Source organism: Phalacrocorax carbo, chromosome 1 (assembly GCF_963921805.1).
Source record: "Phalacrocorax carbo chromosome 1, bPhaCar2.1, whole genome shotgun sequence".
Taxonomy (NCBI): Eukaryota; Metazoa; Chordata; class Aves; order Suliformes; family Phalacrocoracidae; genus Phalacrocorax; species Phalacrocorax carbo.
In genome coordinates, this window is record NC_087513.1 from 102,229,719 (window position 1) to 102,250,762 (window position 21,044).

At 44.4% G+C, this 21,044-nt stretch overlaps 1 protein-coding gene and 1 long non-coding RNA gene across 5 annotated transcripts in view; one reads left to right on the forward strand and one right to left on the reverse strand.

Annotated features, from left to right (window-relative positions):
- LOC135316352 (uncharacterized) overlaps positions 1–21,044 on the forward strand; it is a 124,337-nt gene that overhangs the window by 16,466 nt on the left and 86,827 nt on the right. The window lies entirely within an intron of this gene.
- The window catches only part of HTR1F (5-hydroxytryptamine receptor 1F), a 120,095-nt gene continuing 107,903 nt past the window's right edge, over positions 8,853–21,044 (reverse strand). For 3 of the 4 annotated variants that reach the window (XM_064469543.1, XM_064469533.1, XM_064469523.1), the window contains one exon: positions 8,853–15,169. In XM_064469543.1, coding sequence (XP_064325613.1) covers positions 14,037–15,131 — 1,095 coding nt within the window. In that variant the 5' untranslated portion in view covers positions 15,132–15,169 and the 3' untranslated portion in view covers positions 8,853–14,036. Of the gene's footprint in view, positions 15,170–19,530; positions 20,339–21,044 lie in introns of those variants that run through there. The other variant, XR_010375724.1, reaches the window with a different exon arrangement.

Genomic DNA, 21,044 nt, shown 5'->3' on the forward strand with positions numbered 1-21,044 from the left:
GGAGATAAGGATATCAATAACATCTGCATCTCAGTGGGTTAAATACCTGAACCCTGCTGCTGACTCATACCTTGGTCTTACTAATACAGATGTCTTTTCAGCTGTTATCTCTGATGTTGAAAAAGGCTTAGAAAACCTACACACCTGTGAAATGGAAGAGAGGGACCAACTTGGGGTTTTTTGTTTGTTTGTTAAAATAGGAAGTAAGGTACTTAATGAATTGCTTTTGTGCTGCTTGAGTTTTGTGTCTAGATTGTCACAGCTTGGGCCTAGTACCCTATTTAACCAACCTAGTAAAAGAGATGAGCAGATCAGCAAGGAGATTGCACAGCATTGACCCCCATAGCTATAAAGGGTGTCCACAGAAGACACTGGCTAATACCTTTGGATTTGATGAACTTCAGGCAGAAGCAGCCTGGAAGGAAGAAATTCCCCAGCTACCTCTGGACAAAACAGCCATCTGACAGAGAAAACTGCTGCCTGATAGCACTGTTGTTCAGATAGATGTCTGGTTTATCCTGTTTCTTTTTCTTTAATCTTTATTTTCCTGGGGAGCACTCTAGTCTTTTGGAGACAGGGACATCTCTTTTGGCGACATCTTTATTTCTGCACTTCACTGGTTTATGCTTGAAAAAACTCTAGGTTCTCAACTTTCCTCTTGGTACACTTGCAAATGGAAAAAACATGAATGTACGAGCAGTGACCTTGCAAGCAGGAGCTACATATCAGACTCTGGCAGCCTTGTGGTCTGTGAAGTCTCTCTGGGCAAAACAATGGGCCACCTGTGAAGAAGTGGGTGGTACCAATGTGAGGGGAGAGAAGATCATGATGATAGGGTTGGAGCAAGGAAACTACCACAACGTGTGGAACATACTATGAGAGAAGGAAATAGAAATACACTTCTAAAAGAGCAAGGGAGAAATGGTAGCAAAAATAACAATCTTCTGTTGGATCAGTAAAGGATTTTTTTTATATTTATATTTCAGGGAACTTAGCAATGCTTTGAATGTATATACAGCCAGGCCAGAAGATGCATTGCTGAGGGAAGTAATACTCGTCATGCCTCTTCCTGGCAACAAAGACCAGAGTCATCTGGAGCATATTCATGCTGGCCTGCTCTGTGCTGTTCCCGCAGCATGATGCTAACCAAAGGGCAAGCTGTGCTAATTGGTCACCAGGGGATTTCCTTGCATAAAAGAAGGCCCTCTAACAGCTCAGAAATGCCCATACCTTAACACAGCTTAATGACAGCAGCCTATATAGGAGGCAGTGCTTGTATTTAAGTGGTGGTACTATCGGGATAGAGGCCTGGCAGGTTCCTTGGCCATATGTGTGGGCTGGCCTTTCCCTGCCTGCAGTGACCTCAGCCCTGCAGACCCAAGAGCTGCATTCTCCTTCTGCAGCTGCAGGCACAGGGGACGCCAGCTCAGCTGAACGGAGAGAGATCTGTTGGCAAGGTGCTCTCTCTAGGTGCTGGATTGTGGATTTCACTCCTTTTGGTTGTACTTCAAGCCGTGTTCAGCAGTCTGGCTCACCAGTCTCCATTTTCTTTTCCAGGGCCTGGGGAAGCTGCTGTCCTTACCCGTTTTAGATCATTACCTTGCTTCATTTTACCTTAGGGCCTTTGACAGGTATCTCCTGTAACGTTAGAGAAGACAGCCTATTTTATATCTGTGATCTCTGAAATGCTGCTGATAGCATTTGAACTCCTTGCTTGTTTCAGCAATGAAACTCCAGGAGATATGTTTGACCAAGGAGACATCCTGTGCTAGAATGTTTGTCTGGGTACGTAATCTAGTGACAGAAGGAAATATTTTGGGATAGGGGAACAAGGGAAGGAGTTTACTTTGTATATTTGCTGGTTATATGGTGAAAAGTTGCAGGTAGAAAGAGTTCCTGTGGTATTTCTGCATCAGATGAATGGTAAATATTGTGAATAGTACTATTTGGCAAAAAATCCTACCCATGCATTCCTGGACTACTGAATAGGAAGATGTGGTTTGCACTACATTATGACCATGCTAGATGTAAAGTTTTTGTTTGTACAGCTCCCTAAACAACCTGAAAATGTGAGTTCTCCACTATTTAAAACTAGCTTGTCTTTAGGATGTCTAAGTATTTGTAATTACCTGAGTCCTACTTCCTTTACAGCAATATATCCCGCAGCAAAAGGGAATGAGATGGGATCATACTGCCACTGTATTTCCTTGGAAGTGCAGCATAGATAACTCTAACCGACCTCACACTTATTATGAAAGATTTGGAGTAATCTTTGGTTTGACTTTTTTTTTCTCCCCCTTAGAATTCAGAAAACTCGGAAAAGGAAAAAAATGTACAGGTCTGGTGACTTTTTGTCTGTATGACAGTGAAAGAGAGCATATGGGACAGGAAAAAAGGAGATGTTGACAGAAGCACTGAAGTCAGAAAATCTGTCATAATTTTCCTTTCTACTTTGCAAAGCAGCTCAAGTGGCTCCAGCGCTGCCTATTTAAAAAAAAAAAAAAAAAAATCAAGCTGCAAGTGAATTGCATAAACAGTTCTAGATTCACTTTCCCAGTAACAGGAATGAAACTGGACAGCTGACTGAAGCACCTGGGGATACATCAATGATTAGCCAAGGGAAGAGAAAATTCCTTAGCATGAAAAATGCTAGGGGAATTAGAGTCCTTTCAGCTCCTGAGTCCTCCTCTTGCTCAGAAAAGATCTGCCATCACATATCCCTTATTTGGTAATTTCTAACCCTGGAAAGGATCATTTGTGATATTTCTGCTCAAGGTTTGTGTACACATATTTGTGTGGCTTATACCTGTTTCTTTTTCTACTTATTCCAGGCTCAGTTGAGACTTCAAAGCTTCTCTACTCAGTACCTGCAGTTTGTGTTGACATTACACCCAAATCACACCTCAGATGCTCCCAAAGATTTTTCTTTTGAATGTTATAACCCTCCTCTTTCAAAGCTGTCTAGGGGAGCCTCAGCCAGGACTTCCTGCAAGTACTTGGCTTTGTCACATGGGAAACTCTTCAGTCCATTTTTCTCTCCCCTTCCCTAGTGTGATCTTGTGACAGGAACGTAGCAAAGACATCTACTAATTTCAAAACTTCCTCCTTCCCACATCTATGTTGTTATTGTATTTTAACGCATTTCTTTTTATTTCCATCCTTCTTCTCTATCTGCCTCCCTCTCTGTTGAGGCCAGTCATAAAAAGCCCAGAACTATGTTATGATTGTGTTGCTGTCTAAGTTTCAGGCAGTTAGACAATACTTATTGATGGACTACACCCCCTGGGCTGTAACTGTACATCTACTCATTCTGCAGTCAGCTCAGAAACAGGTACTCCAGATGCAGCGCAGCACAGAGGAAAGATGAGCATTTGAACTTCTGGGCTGCTGCTTTGTGAATGCATTTGCCCTACATGCTCACTGCCCTACTAACCAGGGTGATTTGTAACCTGCTGCCTGGTATGCCACCAAATCCAGGGACCCTGCGGGTAGTATTTAACAGAAAATATATGAAGACAGTGAGGCTTAAATTATGTCGCAGTGTGAATGCTTTTTCTTTTCTAGAATGAGATTGTAGTCATTGATCAGTCTATAGTTTCAGAGTGTAATTCTCCACTGCCCTATGCCTTTTGTGCTTTACACCAAAGCAACATGAGACGGGTTTGGGAAATGAGGAAGTTTTGGCCACTTTACACAGTACTGTGCAATAACAAAAGGTGGTGAAGAGCAACTGTGAATGAAACCTGTGGTCTGGCAACCACAAACAAGTCCAAATATAAAAGTTATTATAATTAACATCATTACTTTAAATAGAGAGGTGAGTGGTTTTTTCCTACATGCTTGGTATTGCTCATGATTCCCTAGAATTTAATCCTGAAGTAAAACCAATAACATACCACAAAAGAAACAGCTTCTCTGGAAACCATCCTAGGAACTTTTAACCTGTTGCTGAGAACTGTACTATTATCAGGGGAGCTGATCTCTTGTGATTTGTAATGGTTTTTTCCCCTCTGTAAATTTTCAAACTGTGTAGCTGTTTCTGCACGCCATTTCAAATGACAGTCCTTTCTGACCTTTGCTTGGGAGGTCTCACAAACATTGCTGAACTCTCTAGACTTGTCAACTTTTAATTGAAATGGCCTAGAGCCTCATTTGGCTAACAAAATGTCATGGAGACATGAACTACCTCGTTTTTGAAGCAGCAATGAGGGGTAGCAAATGTCATGTCCTGTTCCCCTTCCTAGGAAGCCTCCGTTGCTGCTGGCGGCTGGTTGTCCCAGGGGCCTCATGCTGCAGAAATTAGTATTATCCCAGAGGAGAGCTGTGTCACAACTCTCTTCTTGTGGGTTATTGTCCTAGTAACGATCCCTTTGGTTGCTGCCCATGTTAATCAACCTTTGACTGAAACTTTTCTTCGTGTGCGTGTGTCAGCGTGTACCTGGTTGCAATAAGCCTTTAAATCACCAGATGTTGATCATTAATGATCAAGCCCTAAAGAAGGGGAGTGCAGGTAGACAGATAGGGTGTGAGAACCTTGCCAGGAAGGGGAGGGATCTCATGCTGCTGGTTTCCCAACCCGTCGGGTCCTTCCTGCTGCCAGCCGCCTACCCCCGGCCAAGGGTGCACCTGCACAGCCGTGGCCACGGGGGATGCCCGCAGAGCGGTGCTAGGTGACGGCCTGGCGCCGGGCAGCCCCGCCTGTGGTGCTGGGGACAACAGGGAGCGGGGGTTTTCAGCCCAGAGGGGCCTGTGCCGTCCAGAGGAGCTGACCCTGCGGGCAGGCCCCAGGGGGCGCGGGAGGAAAGCTGCTCCAGCCAGGCCGGGCCGGCAGCCACGCTTGCGAGGGGGGACCCCCGGTGTGTGTGGGGCGCTGCTCGTGGGAAGGGCGGAGGCCGGGGAGCTCCCTGACCCTGCGGGGTACGGCGGGGCCGCTGCCGAGAGGGACTGCCTGGGCCTGGCGGAGGCGGGCGGGCCGCGCTCCCGGGGCCGCTAGGGGGAACCGCCCGCCCGGGAAATGGCCGCCCGTCAGGCGGGGGGTCCCGCCGGCTGCGGGCTTCCCAGCTCCCCGTGCCGCCGCCCCGCGTCCTGGCGAGCGGGCACGGCCCAAACCCTGACACTGCAGAAGGTCCCCTTCGGCCCGAATGGCCTGGGACGGCTGGAGCAATTTAAAACCTGCCCCTTGTTTCTCCTCTGTATTTCCAGAGTCCCCCGTTTGTCTGCTACATGATTTCTTGCCTTCAGATACACTGGTTTTTATTTTCAAAGCCTGCTTGATAAATGTAACTGAGCCTGAACTTTGCAGCAGCTCAGACCCATCTGAGCCAAGGCACCCCTTGAGCGGAGGGGTGAACTGTGGCCCTGCTTGTCTGGTTTCCCCAGGTGTGCAGGAGGGTGCCTGCAAGGAAAACGTGGCTTTGCACTTGCTCCCGCGTGGACGTGGCAGCCGAGGCAAAGCTGCTCGCCCTGTGAGGTCTACCCACCAAACAGAGGCCGAACCCAACCCTTGGAGAGAGCCTGCCCTGATGCTCTGGCTTTTCTCCTCTCTGACACTTTTTTCATCTGTGCCGTGTTTCCTTGTCTGCATGTTAATCTGTAAGGCATCTCTCCTCCTTTGGTTTTCCTTGCACAGTGAAGGATGAGAGAAGGCAGAACAGGTTATTATTTCATAGCCTTCCTCGTTCCCCTGAAGGATCTTTAAATGAGCCCTTTTGTCCAATAATACAAAATAAGTCAAACCTTCCCCTGAAATAACTTGTTCCTTTCATTCACGGTGTGCATTGTGTTGTGGGTAAGAACAGTCAGAGCATGGAGTGGGGTGAGTAGAAGGGATGGCTTGGAGAAGTGTTACTTGATTTATTTTTCTGTTGAATCTAGACTGCTTCATTTTATTTCTTTTTTTTTCCTCTCTTGTTTGCAGGTTTAGAGCTTAGAGGGTGTTTCAGTTGCTTTTTGTTATTCTTCTCCAGTCAAAGAAAAAAGAAAAGTGGTGGAGTAAATTGGTTATGAAGTACTTTAAGGCCATGTTCAATGAGCTGGAGACACAGGGAAAGGCGGGCTGGCAGGGGCTGTGTAGGGGGTATTGGTATACACCAGGATATTTGACATGGAGAGGCAAGAAATATGGTAGTGGTTTGACTTAGCGTAACTTGTGTTTGTGGGACATAAAGCAAGCTGAGTGTATATCCCTGCCCGTGTCTAAAGCAAGAGGCAAATCTCCATTCAGCACTCTTCCTGTGCTCAAGGTGGCTTTTGAGAGGGGGAGAGGGCAGCGCTGAAACGTAGGTAAGATTTTAAAAGATGTGCTTTGATAGTACTCAAATTTTTTCTCTGTTGTTTGTAGCCTTTAAAATCTCAGTACTTGCAATTCCCCAGCCTCACTGGCTGTGCGTGCCTGATGCTGACCAGTATTGTCGCACTAGTCTTCGAGAAGGATCCTGTGTCCTCAGATGCAGAGTGTGGTACTAACCCTGTGTGGGATGAATATGGCAAAACAATCTCCTCTCCCTCTCTGTGCTAAGTCCTGGGAGGTTCCAGGCAGCTTCTGTTAGTTGGATCAGAGTTGTGATGAGTTCAGGCAAGTTGATTTCAAGGCTGCCTGGCTCTATAAGGAGAAAACTGCTCAGTCTTTGTCTCTCCCTGCTCTCCTCCTCCTTCCCTTTTTCTGATTTGCTTTGCTCCACAGCTCTCGTTTTCTTCGCTCAGGCTGTGGTGTGTGATTCCTCATGCAGTTCAAGAAAGGGATGCTCAAAATCCTGCACCTGGGGAGGAACCACCCCATGCACTGGTGTATGCTGGGGGCCGACAAGCTGGAAGGCAGCTTGGCAAAAAAGGACCTGGGGGCATCCTGGTGGACACAAAGCTGAACATGGCCAAACAAAATGCACTTGCAGCAAAGAAGGCCAATGATGTCCTGGGATGCATTAGGAGGAGGTTTTCTAGCAGGTGGAGGGAGGTGATCCTTCCCCTCTACTCAGCACTGGTGAGGCCACACCTGAAGTGCTGGGTACAGTTCTGTGCTTTTCAGTACAAGAGACAGGGACATACTGGAGAGAGTCCAGTGAAGGGCCACTAAGATGATGAAGGGGCTCGATATCTCTCCTATGAGGAAAGGCTGAGAGAGCTGGGACTGTTCAGCCTGGAGAAGAGAAGGCTCAGGGAAAACTTATCAATGTATATAAATACATGAAAGGAAGGTGCAGAGAAGATGGAGCTGGGCTCTTTTCAGTGAGGCCTAGTGACAGGACAAGACGCAAAGGGCCTGAAACACAGGAAGCTCCATCTGAAGGTAAGGAACACTTTCTCACTGCGAGGGTGACTGAGCACTGGCACAGGTTGTCCAGAGAGGTGGTGGAGTCTTTATCCTTGGAGATATTAAAAAGCCATCTGGATTTGGTCTTGGGCAGCCTGCTGTAGGTCCCGGTGCTTGAACAGGGAGGGGTTGGATGAGATGACCTCCAGAGGTCCCCTCCAACCTCAACTGTTCTGTGATTCTCGCACTAGCTTTGAAAACACCCTTTGTTTCCTTCTTTTGTTTTGTATGCTGAATGGCACCCCAGGACCTCACCCAGGTTGAGGTGCTGGGTGCCTACTTCCCTTGGCTTCTGGTTTTCTACCTGTAAAAGAGAGAAAAGACCTCCTACCTACCTCAGGTAATTAGTTTGTTAATATTTCTTCCACACTTTGAAAACAGGATGGGAGAGATACTTGTCAAGATGCAAAAGACCATCAATGAATGAGGTTTGAAACTGTCCAAGGGTAGTATAACTTGTATTTATGTGTGCGAAAATAAGGTTATGCTTACCTGTTGTAGATATATCTTCCCTGCAAAACTGTTTTGGGTTCAAAACGACCACAATTTACTTGCTGTCAAAGTGATGTGGAAGAAAAATCCACAACCTGAAAACCTTTAACTTGAATTTTTATCATCTTGAATTCCAATATTTTTACATTTACTGAAGCTGAATGATGACCTCAAGCTTCAGAGCTGGACTTTATGATGATAGGGCATGCAAATCCTGTACTGACCAGCATAGAGCTGATGAGGTAGTTCACTGGCTTGCTAAACATGCTGGAAGGACTGAAAGAGCCCAGCTCAGTTAGGACAGACAGTAAGCTGCAGGAACTGATATAAAGGGACTGTTAATATCTGGTTGACCTCCCCTTGCCAGGGAAGATGGGCCAGATGCTGGATTGCTCTTTGTATTGTTACTAGTTGGTACTGACTAAGCTTGCTGCTGGTGGTGTTCTCCTTGAAGAGATCTCTTTTTGCAACTGTTTGGGGAGCAGTACTGGCCTGTGTTGAGCCCACCTGATCGTGAGTCAGTTCAGGCTGCGTCCTGGCTACCTCCGAAATGATAGATAGATGTGAAAGATTTTGACTGTTTTTGCTGTGGAAAAAGACACAGCTTTGCTCCTGCTGGTTAATGGTGTGTGTTTGTGGAGCAACTATCTTCTAGTGACTGCCAGACTAGAAATGACTGGAGTGCAAACTGGCTGATTTCTTATTTCATGGCTGTGGACTATTTTATGCAGCTTTGTATTATGAAATATAGGAAAGCAGGCTTAGCCAAAAGTGAGTTGCTTAGCAGACGCTTGCTGTCATACAAATTAGCCACCACTTTTGCATCTTGGAGTGCTGCCAGCAGAGAGCTAGCTATTGCATTAAATGTCTACTACCAGTCATGATCTAAACTGAAAGCGAGAAGATTAATCGCTCTTCTAGCATTAACTTACCAGTTAGCACTTTTTGTGGCGTTAAACATGTTTTTTTTATCTTTAAACCCAAACCATAAAATACTGCTCTGACTTTCAAATCAATGAGCATACAGGAAGAACACAAAAAGGTTTAATTTAGTGAGTGAAAGTATCACATATGTATGGAACTATCTTGCTTTAAAGTGGAAAGGCAGGCTAATTTTGTTAGTGGTGCCCATCTGGTATGTAACAATACCTTCAAAACTAGTTTAAATATAGGCCTTAAAGACTGGATACAATTGATTTGGGCTACTAGTGGATAAAAGTAACAGCACTGAATAAGCATCTTCTTTAATTTTACTCTGCCTCAACCAAGATTTTTAATACATAATTGTACTAATGTAGTTTGACTAATGAAATACAGTCCTTTTCCTTGCCTAAAAATATTTCCCTCTGAAATTTTCCTGAGTTGCAAAGTTCTTACTTAAAAAGTAACTTATTTAAATGTAAACAACTGGAATTTAGGAAACTCATATTTTAGTAAGTTCCTGAGGATATAAGGTTGCTGTCAGTCATTGGTGTCTGTTATGAGTGAGGGATTTGACACCAGAAAGGCTGTTTTGAAGTCAGTTGGTAACCTTGACCGTTCACACCAATGCTGCTGACTTCTGTTTCTTCTGTCCTCTGTAATCTTTCTTCTTAGCCAAGCTTGGTATCATCAAGGCTTTAATTTCTTGAGTTACTAAATGATGACTAAAACAGTAGATTAAAGAAATGTTTATGTTTCTTTTAGAGGTTTAGCCTTCCTGGTTGAGGATTAAAATAGGAACATTTGACCCAGGCTCCCCAAAAGACAAGTGAAAAATCCTGAAAAAAAATCTGTTTAATTCATTTCCAGATTTTGCAGAGGAGGAGATATCAACATCTTGCTGGTAATTTTTAGCAGTTCTGCTATTGGTGGTACTGTCCCTGTACTGCAGCAGCACTTTTTGGAGGAGGACCAGCAGATGCCATTTACTGTTCAGGTGCTGGAGCGCTTGTGAGTGCCTGCCGTGACCGGTAGATGACTGCTGAGATCTCCGTCTGAGAACAGCTGCCCATGCACTGGTGCAGCTCTTGTTTCTAGATGAAACACAGTGTTAGGTTTATGCTTAATCCTTATAGGGGTGCTACAAAGATTTCTTCATTCTTTTATTGCAGCATTTGCACTTTGGTGTGTGGAGTTCAAAAAAGCCCTTCCTTCCAATGGCTACAGCGGTGATTTTCTGTTTCCCTTCTGCAAGGGAATATGAAATGCAAAGGCCAAATAGTAATGTGTACTTGCATAGAAATTATGTGCTGAGTTTGTAACTACTGGAGAAAATAGTTTGGCACATAGTTATTTCCGTGTACCACCCTAGCACCAAGAACAATTAGGCACCAGCTGAAGACAGTGACTGCCAAAAGCGCATTTGGATGAAGTGGGTGTTTCTGGGTGGTACAGTCATGCGTTAACAAGTGTGACTGCATCACTAAAACAGAATTATATTTGTATCCCTAAGCCCTTTGTAGGGATATGCCATCCTCAAGAGGAAAGGACATCAATAAAGCATCTGGCAGGGAGGAAAGGCAAAGAAATGAGTACAGGATAATGAGGTATATTTAACGGCTTGCTGTTAGCAAAAACCATCCACCTAAACTGGATATAGTGTTCACAGCTGCTTCAGGAATCATTCTCTGTGAAAGCTGAAGTGGGAGCAGGTCAGCTGCTCCAAATCCAGTTCTCTGGGTGTTGGAAGAAATCTAAACTGATGGGTGGATGGGTGGGCAGCAAACAGCAACAGGGAGGGCAGCTGCAGCGGGGATAGGGATCCAGGAAGCTTTATGCAAACCCTAGAGGAGATGTAAACCCTTTCCCTGCAGTACACACACAGAGTCTTCTGACAGAGATAGGAAACCAGACATATTTTTTTCTATTTGCTGACACTGAACTCTCACAGAGCACAGAGCTCCTTGCAGAAAATCTTAGCTCCAGTGCATAAAATCTTACTCCCTCTTGCTCCTTAAATCCAGTGCTAAGCTCCGGTGGATGCCTATGTACTTCATGGGGGGGTGGGAAGCACCATCCCACAGTAATCTTAACCTTTATGCATTTTGAAAGAGGAGCTAAAGCTTTTTCTTAACACATCACATGCATGGATAAGCACTAGAGATGAAATGATACTGCGTGGGGTTGTGTCATAAAGTGTTCAGCACAGTGGATTCTGTTAGAGGACAAGTGATGAGTTGCAGTCAGACACCAAGAAATGATGGTCCACAAGCTGCAAGTGCTTTTAATAGGATATCTACCCACTCGTTTGCTTAGATTTCTTGTAGTTGCATCTTCCACCACTGGAGTGTTGAAGAGCGAGCAGATACAGCTCAGTGAAAACAATACAAATAAACCACCCTGCATCTTGAGAAATGTTTAGCAGCTTAATTAGATTCAGAGTATAATACTGTTAACAGTGTATAAATGACAGCTATTTTCTATTTATCTACATATCGTTTCATTCTTTGAGCTTTATCCGTTATTATTTAAATATGAGTATTTTAAGTATCTTTTCTCCTCAGAAGCAACCCCTATTTTTAATTCCAATTTGATTTCACAAGATAATGTCAAACTTCTTACATGTAAGTGGATAAACAATATACTCTACCCTCCAGCAGTCAAAAAGGGAGAAACAGTGGGAGAGGAAGTCCTGCCCCTAGACATCCAATGTTGTGACTCAGTACTCAGGAAATGTGAGAAACAGAAATCTTCAATCTTAAATGTTTCAGTGGGGTTTTCTTTGCTGCCTTCTGCTAATCTGCTCATCCCTTTAGAAAGCTCTTTCTGGAGGCAGTAGAGCACAGCTGATGTTTAAAGCAGGTTTTTTTTTTTCTTTCAGCATAATACAGCCATTGCCGAGGTCAGAGGGTCTGCAGAGGCTGTGCTCTGACTGCAGTGGTAGTGAAGTGCGCTAGCTTGTGCTGAGCATGAGCCAAATTCCATTCTGTCGCATCCTAGTATCTTCAAAATTTAGCTGTGCTACCGCTGCGCTAGAGCTACACGGCATGACAAGTGAGCTTTCTGTTAGATTCCTGGCTGGGTTAAAATCAACAGTAAAGCAAATGCACCGTTCCTAGTGCTTCTGAATAGCATCTCATCATCTGGACCTTGATGTGAAAGCAGAATACAGTAAGTTGCAAGTGACAAACAAATTAGTTCAGTCTCTCAGATTTCAAATCTTGTAACCTTGCAAGAAACACCTCTGACAGCTGTTGTGTCAGCTGGTAGCCAGTGGGCAAAATACTACAGACTCCAGAGTTTGTAATACAGGGCAGGGAAAGGGAGAGAGAAATGACAGTGATACCTTCTTTCTGGGTTTTCTTGTCTAATGCAAACCACTGAAATTCTCTTGGAAGAACAATCGCAAAGAGCAGTGAAACCTTTCCCAAACTAAAGGTGTGCATAGTGGTCTCATGTCTCAGCTTGTTTGTGATGTCCCTAAGCTGCTGGCCCATGTGCCTAACCAGAGTGCCTTTGCAGGACACTGCTGCTGCTAGACAGTGGGATCTGTAGTTCCTCTAAGGAGCCTTAAGTCGCTATTCTTGCTAGACAGTATTGAATGGCTGGCAATGAATATAAAGCTGGGGTCTTAGTAACACAGGCTGAACCTTGTTTTCCCTGAAGAGTGCACAACCCGTCCCCAAGTTCAGGTGCGGCTCTTAGTGACTCATCTGCACTCAAGGGTAAATGCCCACTGCTCTGTTAGTACCTTTAGCTGTTGGCAAACTTGCGCTGTTGATTTTGAGGCAAGTGCTGTTCTAGCACTCATTAATGCTGTGTCTTGGCATCTAGAGCATGTAAATCAAGATTGGCCCAAGGTGCCTTCTTTGAGGCCTTAGAAGGCAGCCCACTAAGGGATATGTTCATTGTGGTAATCTTTGACTGAACCAGCTGGCCAGGACTGGCTGGAGTGCCTTCGAGGTCATTTTAGCTCTGCTGGGAGTGGAGACGTGGACTAGATGCTCTGGAGAAAGCTGGGGTTTAGAGGTGCCAGCCAGCGAGCATCCCACAGGCTCCCCTCTGCAGGTGTGCACTGCATACTGAGGTCACTCCCCCTGCCCTTACTGGAGAAGCTGCTTCACAGCCTTTTCCAGAGACCCACGCTGCCAGCACTGTGGTTGGTCTCTGCTTTCTCACATGCTTAGGCAGAGGGTGCCCAGCCCTAGTTCTAGAGGCAGTCGAGAAAAGACTTGGGGGACATCGGACTTCTCGGGGTGGAGGGCTGAACATGCTGAGCCAGAGCTACCAGCCTGAGTTCTTCATCAGGTGGCCCTCGACTAAATCTCACTAAGCCACCCACCAGGTCTGGGGGACCTGGCACAAACTGTGTAGCTGGTTTGGTGCTGAAAGTCACAGAGGCCATGCCTGGCCAGGTGTGTAAGGTAGGGATGAGGACACAAAGAAAGCAGTGTCTTATGCTTCCCTCCCTTCTAACATCTCCATAAGGAGGACCAGCTGCTCTTTACAAGCTTAACTAGTCCCTGTTGAAACAGTGTCTCAGAGCACCAGGCAACTCACCGGAGGTGCCCCAGCTGCCTGGCTCCTTCCCTTGGGGGTATGCCCATGTCTGTCATGGGTGCACAATGGCAGAGAGCTCACAACGCTGGCTTGCTGTGAAACTGGTAATCCATGAAAGCACCTTGCTGGCTGCTGGGGTGCTGCAAGGGCATAACACAGGGAAGTCCTCCATCTACAGGAGAAGGCAGGGCTGCAGCTGCACTCAGCAGATCAGCATAGAATGGTACGAGGTATGTTTAAAGCTACTACCCTTCTCTGGGGATGGCTTGGCTCTGTGCTGCAGGCCTGTGTCAAACAAATAAAATCATGTCTGAATTCCAAGATGTGTTTTCTGTCTTCTTACTTGCGATTAGGGTTTAAAATCTGTGTGTGGTTTTACTTAAAACTTCATTGATGACCGAGGGTTACTTGGTTTTTAGTTTTGTTTGTTGGGTTTTTTTTTAAATTTTGTTTCTTTGTCTACTTCAAAAGTGTGTTTCCTTATGCTTCAAGCTAGGCAGCTGTGCAAATCCCAACCCGATCAGAGCCACAATATGCTACCTCTTTTTCCAGTGCAAAACTGATCCCATATGATCTATCTCTTTAAAACCTGGGTTATTTATGCTCCCAGTACTACTGATACAAAGAAGTCATAATGTAAATGCAGAGTCTTGGTGCTTTTCCTTAAATACAACAAATGTCATCTCAGTTATATAAATTTATACAGGTTAAAAAAACGAGTATGTTCTCTTTACATGAACAAAAGCTCTTAAAGTTATTGCCTACACCGCACAAGCTTCTGGAAGGCTTTCTTGAAATCTTCATTAAAGATTGTGTAGATGAGAGGGTTAATCAGGGAATTTATATATCCCAGCCATGCTAGGAAATTAGACATGTCTTCTGAGATGTGACATCTTTCACAGGTATTAACAACTACTTCTTTTACAAAAAAAGGGAGCCAGCAGATCACAAATGCCCCCAAGATCAGACCCAGCGTAGTTGCTGCCTTTCGCTCTCTTGTGCTAGAGATTCTCTGTTTTTTCCAGGACTTTTCGTGCTTAGATTCAGACCTGGGGCTTCGTATGGTGATGTTGGTTTTATCACAGTCCACCAGGGGATCTGATGTCTTCTCCACTGTGCTGGGCATTGAAGCCGATTTGGTGCTTCTTTCACCTGCGTCCAAAAGGACTTGTCCGTTTACCTCCTCCCTTACAATCCGGCTGACACTTCTTCTGTGAAATGTTTTTGCTGCCTTGTATATCTTGTAATAAAGGATCAGAATCAAGGCCAGCGGGATGTAGAAGGCGCCAAATGTAGAGTAAATGGTGAAAACAATGTGGTCATGTTTGATAATGCATTCGTCATCTCTGCTGGTCGTCTGGTGCCGCCAAAACAAAGGTGGCATGGAGATAAAAATGGATATGGTCCATACCACTGCAATCATGATGCCAGCATGCCTAGGTGTCCTTTTCCGTGCATATTCCACAGCATCCGTGATTGCTCTGTACCGGTCCAAAGCAATGGCAGAGAGATGCAAGATGGAACATGTGCAGCATGTAATGTCCACGCTCAGCCAAATGTCACACACCACTTGCCCCATGATCCAGGTCTCCTTTACAATGTAGACAATGCTGAAGGGCATCACTAGGACTGCCACAAGGAAATCAGTCACTGCAAGAGAGCAGATTAAATAGTTGGCAGGATGGTGGAGCTTTCTTGTTACAATTATTGCAGTCATCACGAGAGAATTGATGGCTGTTGTCATTAGTGCAAGCACAGACAGGGTAATGGAAATTAGAATCTTGGATGTCACCCATTTGAATAGTTCTTCTGATGTACCATTTTGTTCAGTTGAGTTTATTAAATCCATGTTCCCTTTTAAAGGTGATCTTTAGCAGGAGCAGTTACCTGTTGGAAAAGTAAAAACATTCAGAAAGTGCATCCTCAGCCTCCAGGAAGTCTTGATTTTTCTTAATCTAAAAGACTCAAACTTACTAAAGGTCTCAAACTTACAAGAACCCCAGACATATCATTAGAAATGATTCTTGCTCCAGACAGATTTTCCTGAGTAGCACTATATGGGATGATCTGCCTCCAGAATAGGGCCCGCCTCTTTCTCCTTGTTCTTGCTGTTGGGAAGGGCATGTTTGCATGGCAGGGGAGAGGAGCGTGCCATGGTGCCTGAGATGGCCCGGCCCTGTGAGGTGCTGCACGTTGCTGCATGGGGAACCAGCCTTGTTCCTTGAGCTGGGCAGTGGCATCAGTGCAGCCCCTGGGCTGCAGAGCCAGCCCTCCTGCTAAATGGTTACTCTGAATGGATTATAGTGGAGTCTTGAAACTCGTTAAACATGGACAATCTCATCCTAAAGTAAGTACTTATACTGCTTTTATGCTAGCACTTTCTACTCCACTGAGCAATGCAATGACTGTTGAAAACTTTAGTCCACAGGAAGCGGGCATAACGCTTCTTTTCTCTACATAAACTACTTTTTCCCCATCGGTATGTGAGTCTTTCCTTGTGTATAGGTAAACATGGGCTTTCTAAACTGGGACATAGTTTTGAAGAGAAAACAGAAATGTGAAACATTGCAGTACAAACAGGAGAAGAAACAATTGAGTGTTGAAAGTTTCATTTTAGAACTTCCTCTTATGCAGCTCTAAAATGGAACAGCTCAATACACTTGAAAGCTTCAAATGGTTGATTTATTGTCTAACTGAAATATTATACCTCGTCTTGAGAACATTATTACTTTTCCTCAAGTTTTGCTGCTCTGTGGTTGCTGCCAAAGAAGACTGCAGAAAACTTGGATGCTAGTTGTTCTGCTAATGACTCTTTCCACAGAAACAGTGTAACTCCTCTTAGGCTCTGCAGGAAGCAGAAAGCAGGGAAATACTGATGAAATAAATTCTTGGTTGTGTTCTGAGGATGAGCACCCTACTTGCTTATCAGTAAGGGTTTCTGAGCACTCTACAGACTGCAGATGAAGTATGTGGTTCCAGCTTTTTAGGCTAGAGCTTGTAACTCACAGTTAAGAGGATCAGATTTCATCCTTTTGCAAGTTTTGACATGTAATTTCTTGTGCATGCAATATCTACCAGATGAAGCGGGGTTTTCTCTGATAACTTTTGGAGTGTAGTGAATGCGTTGTGCTTGTGTTGCATTGGATGCCACATGGAGGGGAATAAGTACAATAAGTGAATACTTTTTCTTAAGAAAAATGGGTCTCATTAACATAACTAAAGCTTTTTTGGTATTATGTTGGAGTGGCTTAAAAAGAATCTCATGTACTGTATACAAGCTTGGACCGAGCTCACTAATTTGGTTTGATGTTCTAACCTGGGCAATGCTTAATATGCTATTGGCCTACTGAAAAAGGCTTTTAGCATTGCTTGACCAACATTTAATTGTTGGAAGAAAAAAGAAATGTATTTTACATAGTGATATTTAAAAATGCTGAGCAAAATCTTGTCCTGTACATGAGCTGATTACAGCATGTGTGTGCTCTCTTTCTCTCTGTGTTCCTCTCTCTGAACTTGAAATATACTTCATATGCATAAAAATAGGTCTTTTATCATGTCAGTGTCACCTTAAAACCTTCTGAATCCACAGTAATTGCTAGTTTGCAGATATTTTTGTCTATAGCTAGCTGCCTTCCAGAGAAAGAATAGGCACATATAGTATTTTCTGGTGAGTGTTCAACCTCTGCTAAATAAATCTTGATTTTCGAGATTGTATAAATACATAGGGAAAAAAAAAAGTTATTGGGAAAAATTAAGACTTCTGTTGATAACCAGCAGTTGATCATATTTTAGAACAGTTACTCATGGTTAATTACCTTATAAATTTCTAACTCTTTGGATATTAGTCCTTAATTGCAAGCAAGCAAAAAGCAATTTAGAGATAATGAAAGCTGATTAATAGCTCTTGAAAGATTATTCAGTTTAAGACTGTGGAGTAAGGAAAATAGTATGGGTGGGTTTGCAAAACTGTTGTGTAGGAATAAGTAGATTTCCTTCGTGCTACAGTGGTTTGGAGGCTCTTTATAAGAAGCACAGTGTCACTTGCCATGTGCACTGATTATGCTTCTCTGTGTGGTTTTAAGATTATCAGTCGGTACGCTCAGAATCACACAGAATCACAGGTTGGAAGGGACCTCAGAGATCATCTAGTCCAACCTGTCTAGGAAGAGCACAGTCTAGACAAGATTGCCCAGCACCCTGTCCAGCCAAATCTTCAAAGTGTCCAACGTGGCCGAGTCACCCACTTCCCTGGGGAGATTATTGCAATAGTTGACTGTCCTCACTGTGAGAAATTTCCCCCCTCATGTCCAATCAGAATCTCCCCAAGAGCAGCTTTTGTCCATTCCCCCTTGTCCTCTCCATGTGACTCCTTGTAAAAAGGGAGTCTCCATCTTCTTTGTAGCTGCCCCTTAAGTACTGGTACACGGTGATGAGATCCCCTCTGAGCCTCTTTTTCTCAAGGCTGATCAAACCCGGTTCTCTCAGCCTATCCTCATATGGCAGCTTCCCAGTCCTTTGATCATCTTGGTGGCCCTTCTCTGGACCCCTTCCAGCCTGTCCACATCCTTTTTGTATAGCAGGGACCAGAACTGTACACAGTACTCCAGGTGTGGCCTGACCAGTGCTGAGTAGTGTGGGATGATGACTTCTTTACCTCTGCTGGCGATGCCCTTTTTGATGCAACCCAGCATCCTGTTGGCCTTCTTGGCCGCAGCAGCACACTGTTCGCTCATGTTGAGCTTCCTGTCCACCAGGACCCCCAGGTCCCTTTTCACAGAGCTGCTCTCCAGCCAGGTGGATCCCAGTCTGTGCTGCACTCCTGGATTATGTTTTCCCAGGTGCATGACCTTACACTTGTCCTTGTTGAACTTCGTAAGGTTCTTGCTGGCCCACTCTTCCAGCCTGCCTAGATCTTCCTGCAGAGCAGCTCTGCCTTCTGGAGGGTCTACTTCCCCACTCAGTTTAGTGTCATCCACAAACTTCATCAGGCTACGCTTGATGCCATTACCCAGATCACTTATGAAGATGTTGAATAACATTTTGCCCAATATTGATCCCTGGGGGACCCCACTTGTGAAAGGTTACCAATTTGAAAAAGAGCTATTTATCACCACCCTTCGGGTGTGGCCTGTCAGCCAGTTCCCCACCCACTGCACAGACCACTTTTCTAGGCCATAACGCATTAATTTCTCCAGGAGGAGGCTGTGGAGAACCGTATCAAAAGCCTTGGAGAAGTCCAGGTTTTTGATAGTCCAGGCTGCTAGCATGGAAACACAACAGCACTGAAGAACACCACACCAAGTTTTTAGTGTACTACTGTTAGATACATAATTGAGCGGGGGTCTCCTGCTCATGGGACATAATCTGTTCTTTAATTGTGCCCTTCTGGACATACTGCCCTCCTGTTCCTATGTAGAGAGTTAACACCCCCTGCTGTTGCTCTCAGAGCCCCAGCAGCAGGCATCCGGGGTGGTCCCTGCAGGCTGCTGTGCAGACCAAAGAGTATGGCTTTATCCAAGGGAGACAGCAGTAGGGTGGCAAGATGTGCCCTCCAAGATGGTGGCTCCCTTTGAGGTTACAGACCCATTCATTGGGCTGGGCTGCTTGGTAGTGCCAGTCACAAAGTTTGGTGACTTTCCTGTCCAAGTGGGATGGGGATCTTCTGCTAACAGTGGCAGGAATTCACGTGAGGTTATTGGGTGATCATTTGCTAAAAAGTTTGTTTTATAAATATGTGGAGTTGAAACGCTGGTAGCATTTAAGGACTGCTGCTTCTCTCTCTTTCAATTATTTCCAGGATGAACTAATTCTGGATTTTCTCTTACTAAGTTGAACTTGGTTCCATCAGTGGCCATCACTGGCTTCTGTCCTCAGCAAGCAACTGAATCATTTTTAGGAGTATGAAGGATGATGCTATAAACAGTGCACTGGATTAGGATTCAGGAGAGCATCTCCTGCCTGCATTTAGTGCAGGGAAGATCTAATCTCAGGTGGTACCCCGGAGTGCTGTGGGCATACTGGCAAAACTACTCGATGTACTTTCAGCTCAGACTTTGCTGTTATCCCTGTGTGAGTCTATCGAGCTCTTGCCTCACAGAGCAGGCATAATCACTCTGTCCTGTGGTGTGGGCATCTGCTTATGGCCACATACTTGACACAAGACCTCAAAGGAAGCATGGAAGACTTGGAGCCCTCTTCTCTGAGTAGCGAATTTACTTTAGTGGATGAAAACAAACTTGTAGCCATGCTGAACTGAAGGGAAATCAGTATTTCAGCAATTATAGAATGGGTTCAACAATGAGATGTAACTACTTTCAAAGAAATTCTTACAATCCAGAGGTGTTTAAGGTTATATTTGTGGAACTGGCAACTTAGTGCCCTTCTCAAAGGGCTAAGCTGAATCTGTCAGGTTATCACTAATATTTCTTATTCCATGGAAGTTGCTCTTGATGCTGATGGAAGGGTTGTCTTTTATTATTAACTTTTCAATATGCAGCTGTTATTTTAACTGGTATTTTAAACTGTTATTTAACTGCTTTTAAAATACAAGTGTGATATTTCAGCTGACCTGTTAAAATATTAGCCTTCAATTGCTGAACAAGAGCCCTGTAAACAAAGGAATCTGCTGTTCAGCTAAGGCAGTGTGTCTGTTATCTTGCATACATGAACATTATTATTTTGGGGGAATTAGCCACTTCTACAGATCTTTTTCCCATCCCTCCCAGATATGGCATGTTAAGGTGATGAGAATATAAGTACTTCCTTGTCTGTAAAAGCACATATATCATCCTACTGATCTTGTTTAGAAGGCGTGGGGGAAAATGTCTGTGCAGCCTTATCACAAAAGTAAACATCGAATTTGCCTAGTGACCACTCAAAGAAAAGGGAATGTTGTTGGTGCTCCTCAGTTTTGCAGGAACTTGTGTATGTTATTAAGCCCATAACCACCCACTTTTGTCTGAAATTTATGGAAGAGTAACAGAATTGCTCTTGTTCCATAACAGTAGTCTGTCCTTCCAGGTTTGAAAAACAGCACTCCTCTGCCTTTGAGTAAACCTGGAAAATAATATGAAACATTGGTTGCAGGAAGAACATGGCTGGCAGTGCCTTTGGGAAAGTCATCATGAGCTTACTCTTTGGGATCCTGAATTTAGACTTAACTGTCAGAAGTTTACAGATCTTGATTTTTGGTCCAAGTTCATTTTATATTGCTTTAAGCACTGGCAGTGAGAAAACTTGCTGATTAGGGTTTAAGTACTGCTTTTGAATACAAGTTGTCTGAGCATACCTGGGGGGTGTTTTCTTGCTTTTTTCCCTATGGGTTCCTTAGCAAAATGTGTCTTTAATTTAAAACAAGTAACAGTACTCACGAAGCAAAATAAGCAACTGATTGAATAAAGAGTATTTAAAGAGATAGCGATTACAGCCTGCGTGCATTAAGTAAACACAAAGTTACACCAGTGGCAGAGACAGATCCTGCCCATCTCTCTCACTCAAACAGGCTTCAGCTGGCTTTGAAATGATGAAGTGTTTCACCTGCTAGCAGGATCCCGTGCTCTTTTGGCCCAACTGATCTGTAAGCCAATTAGAAAGGCCCAGTTTTCTTGCTCCAGTGGAAACTGATCCTACAAACTTCTTTTCCCGATGAAGGGAAAGACTTTATGCTTGTTTTCAGTTTTCCTGCTTTTATCAGCTGTGCCTGTATAGGCTACCCAGACACTTACTGGAGGTAAGACTGAAATAACCATAGAAGGATGAAGTA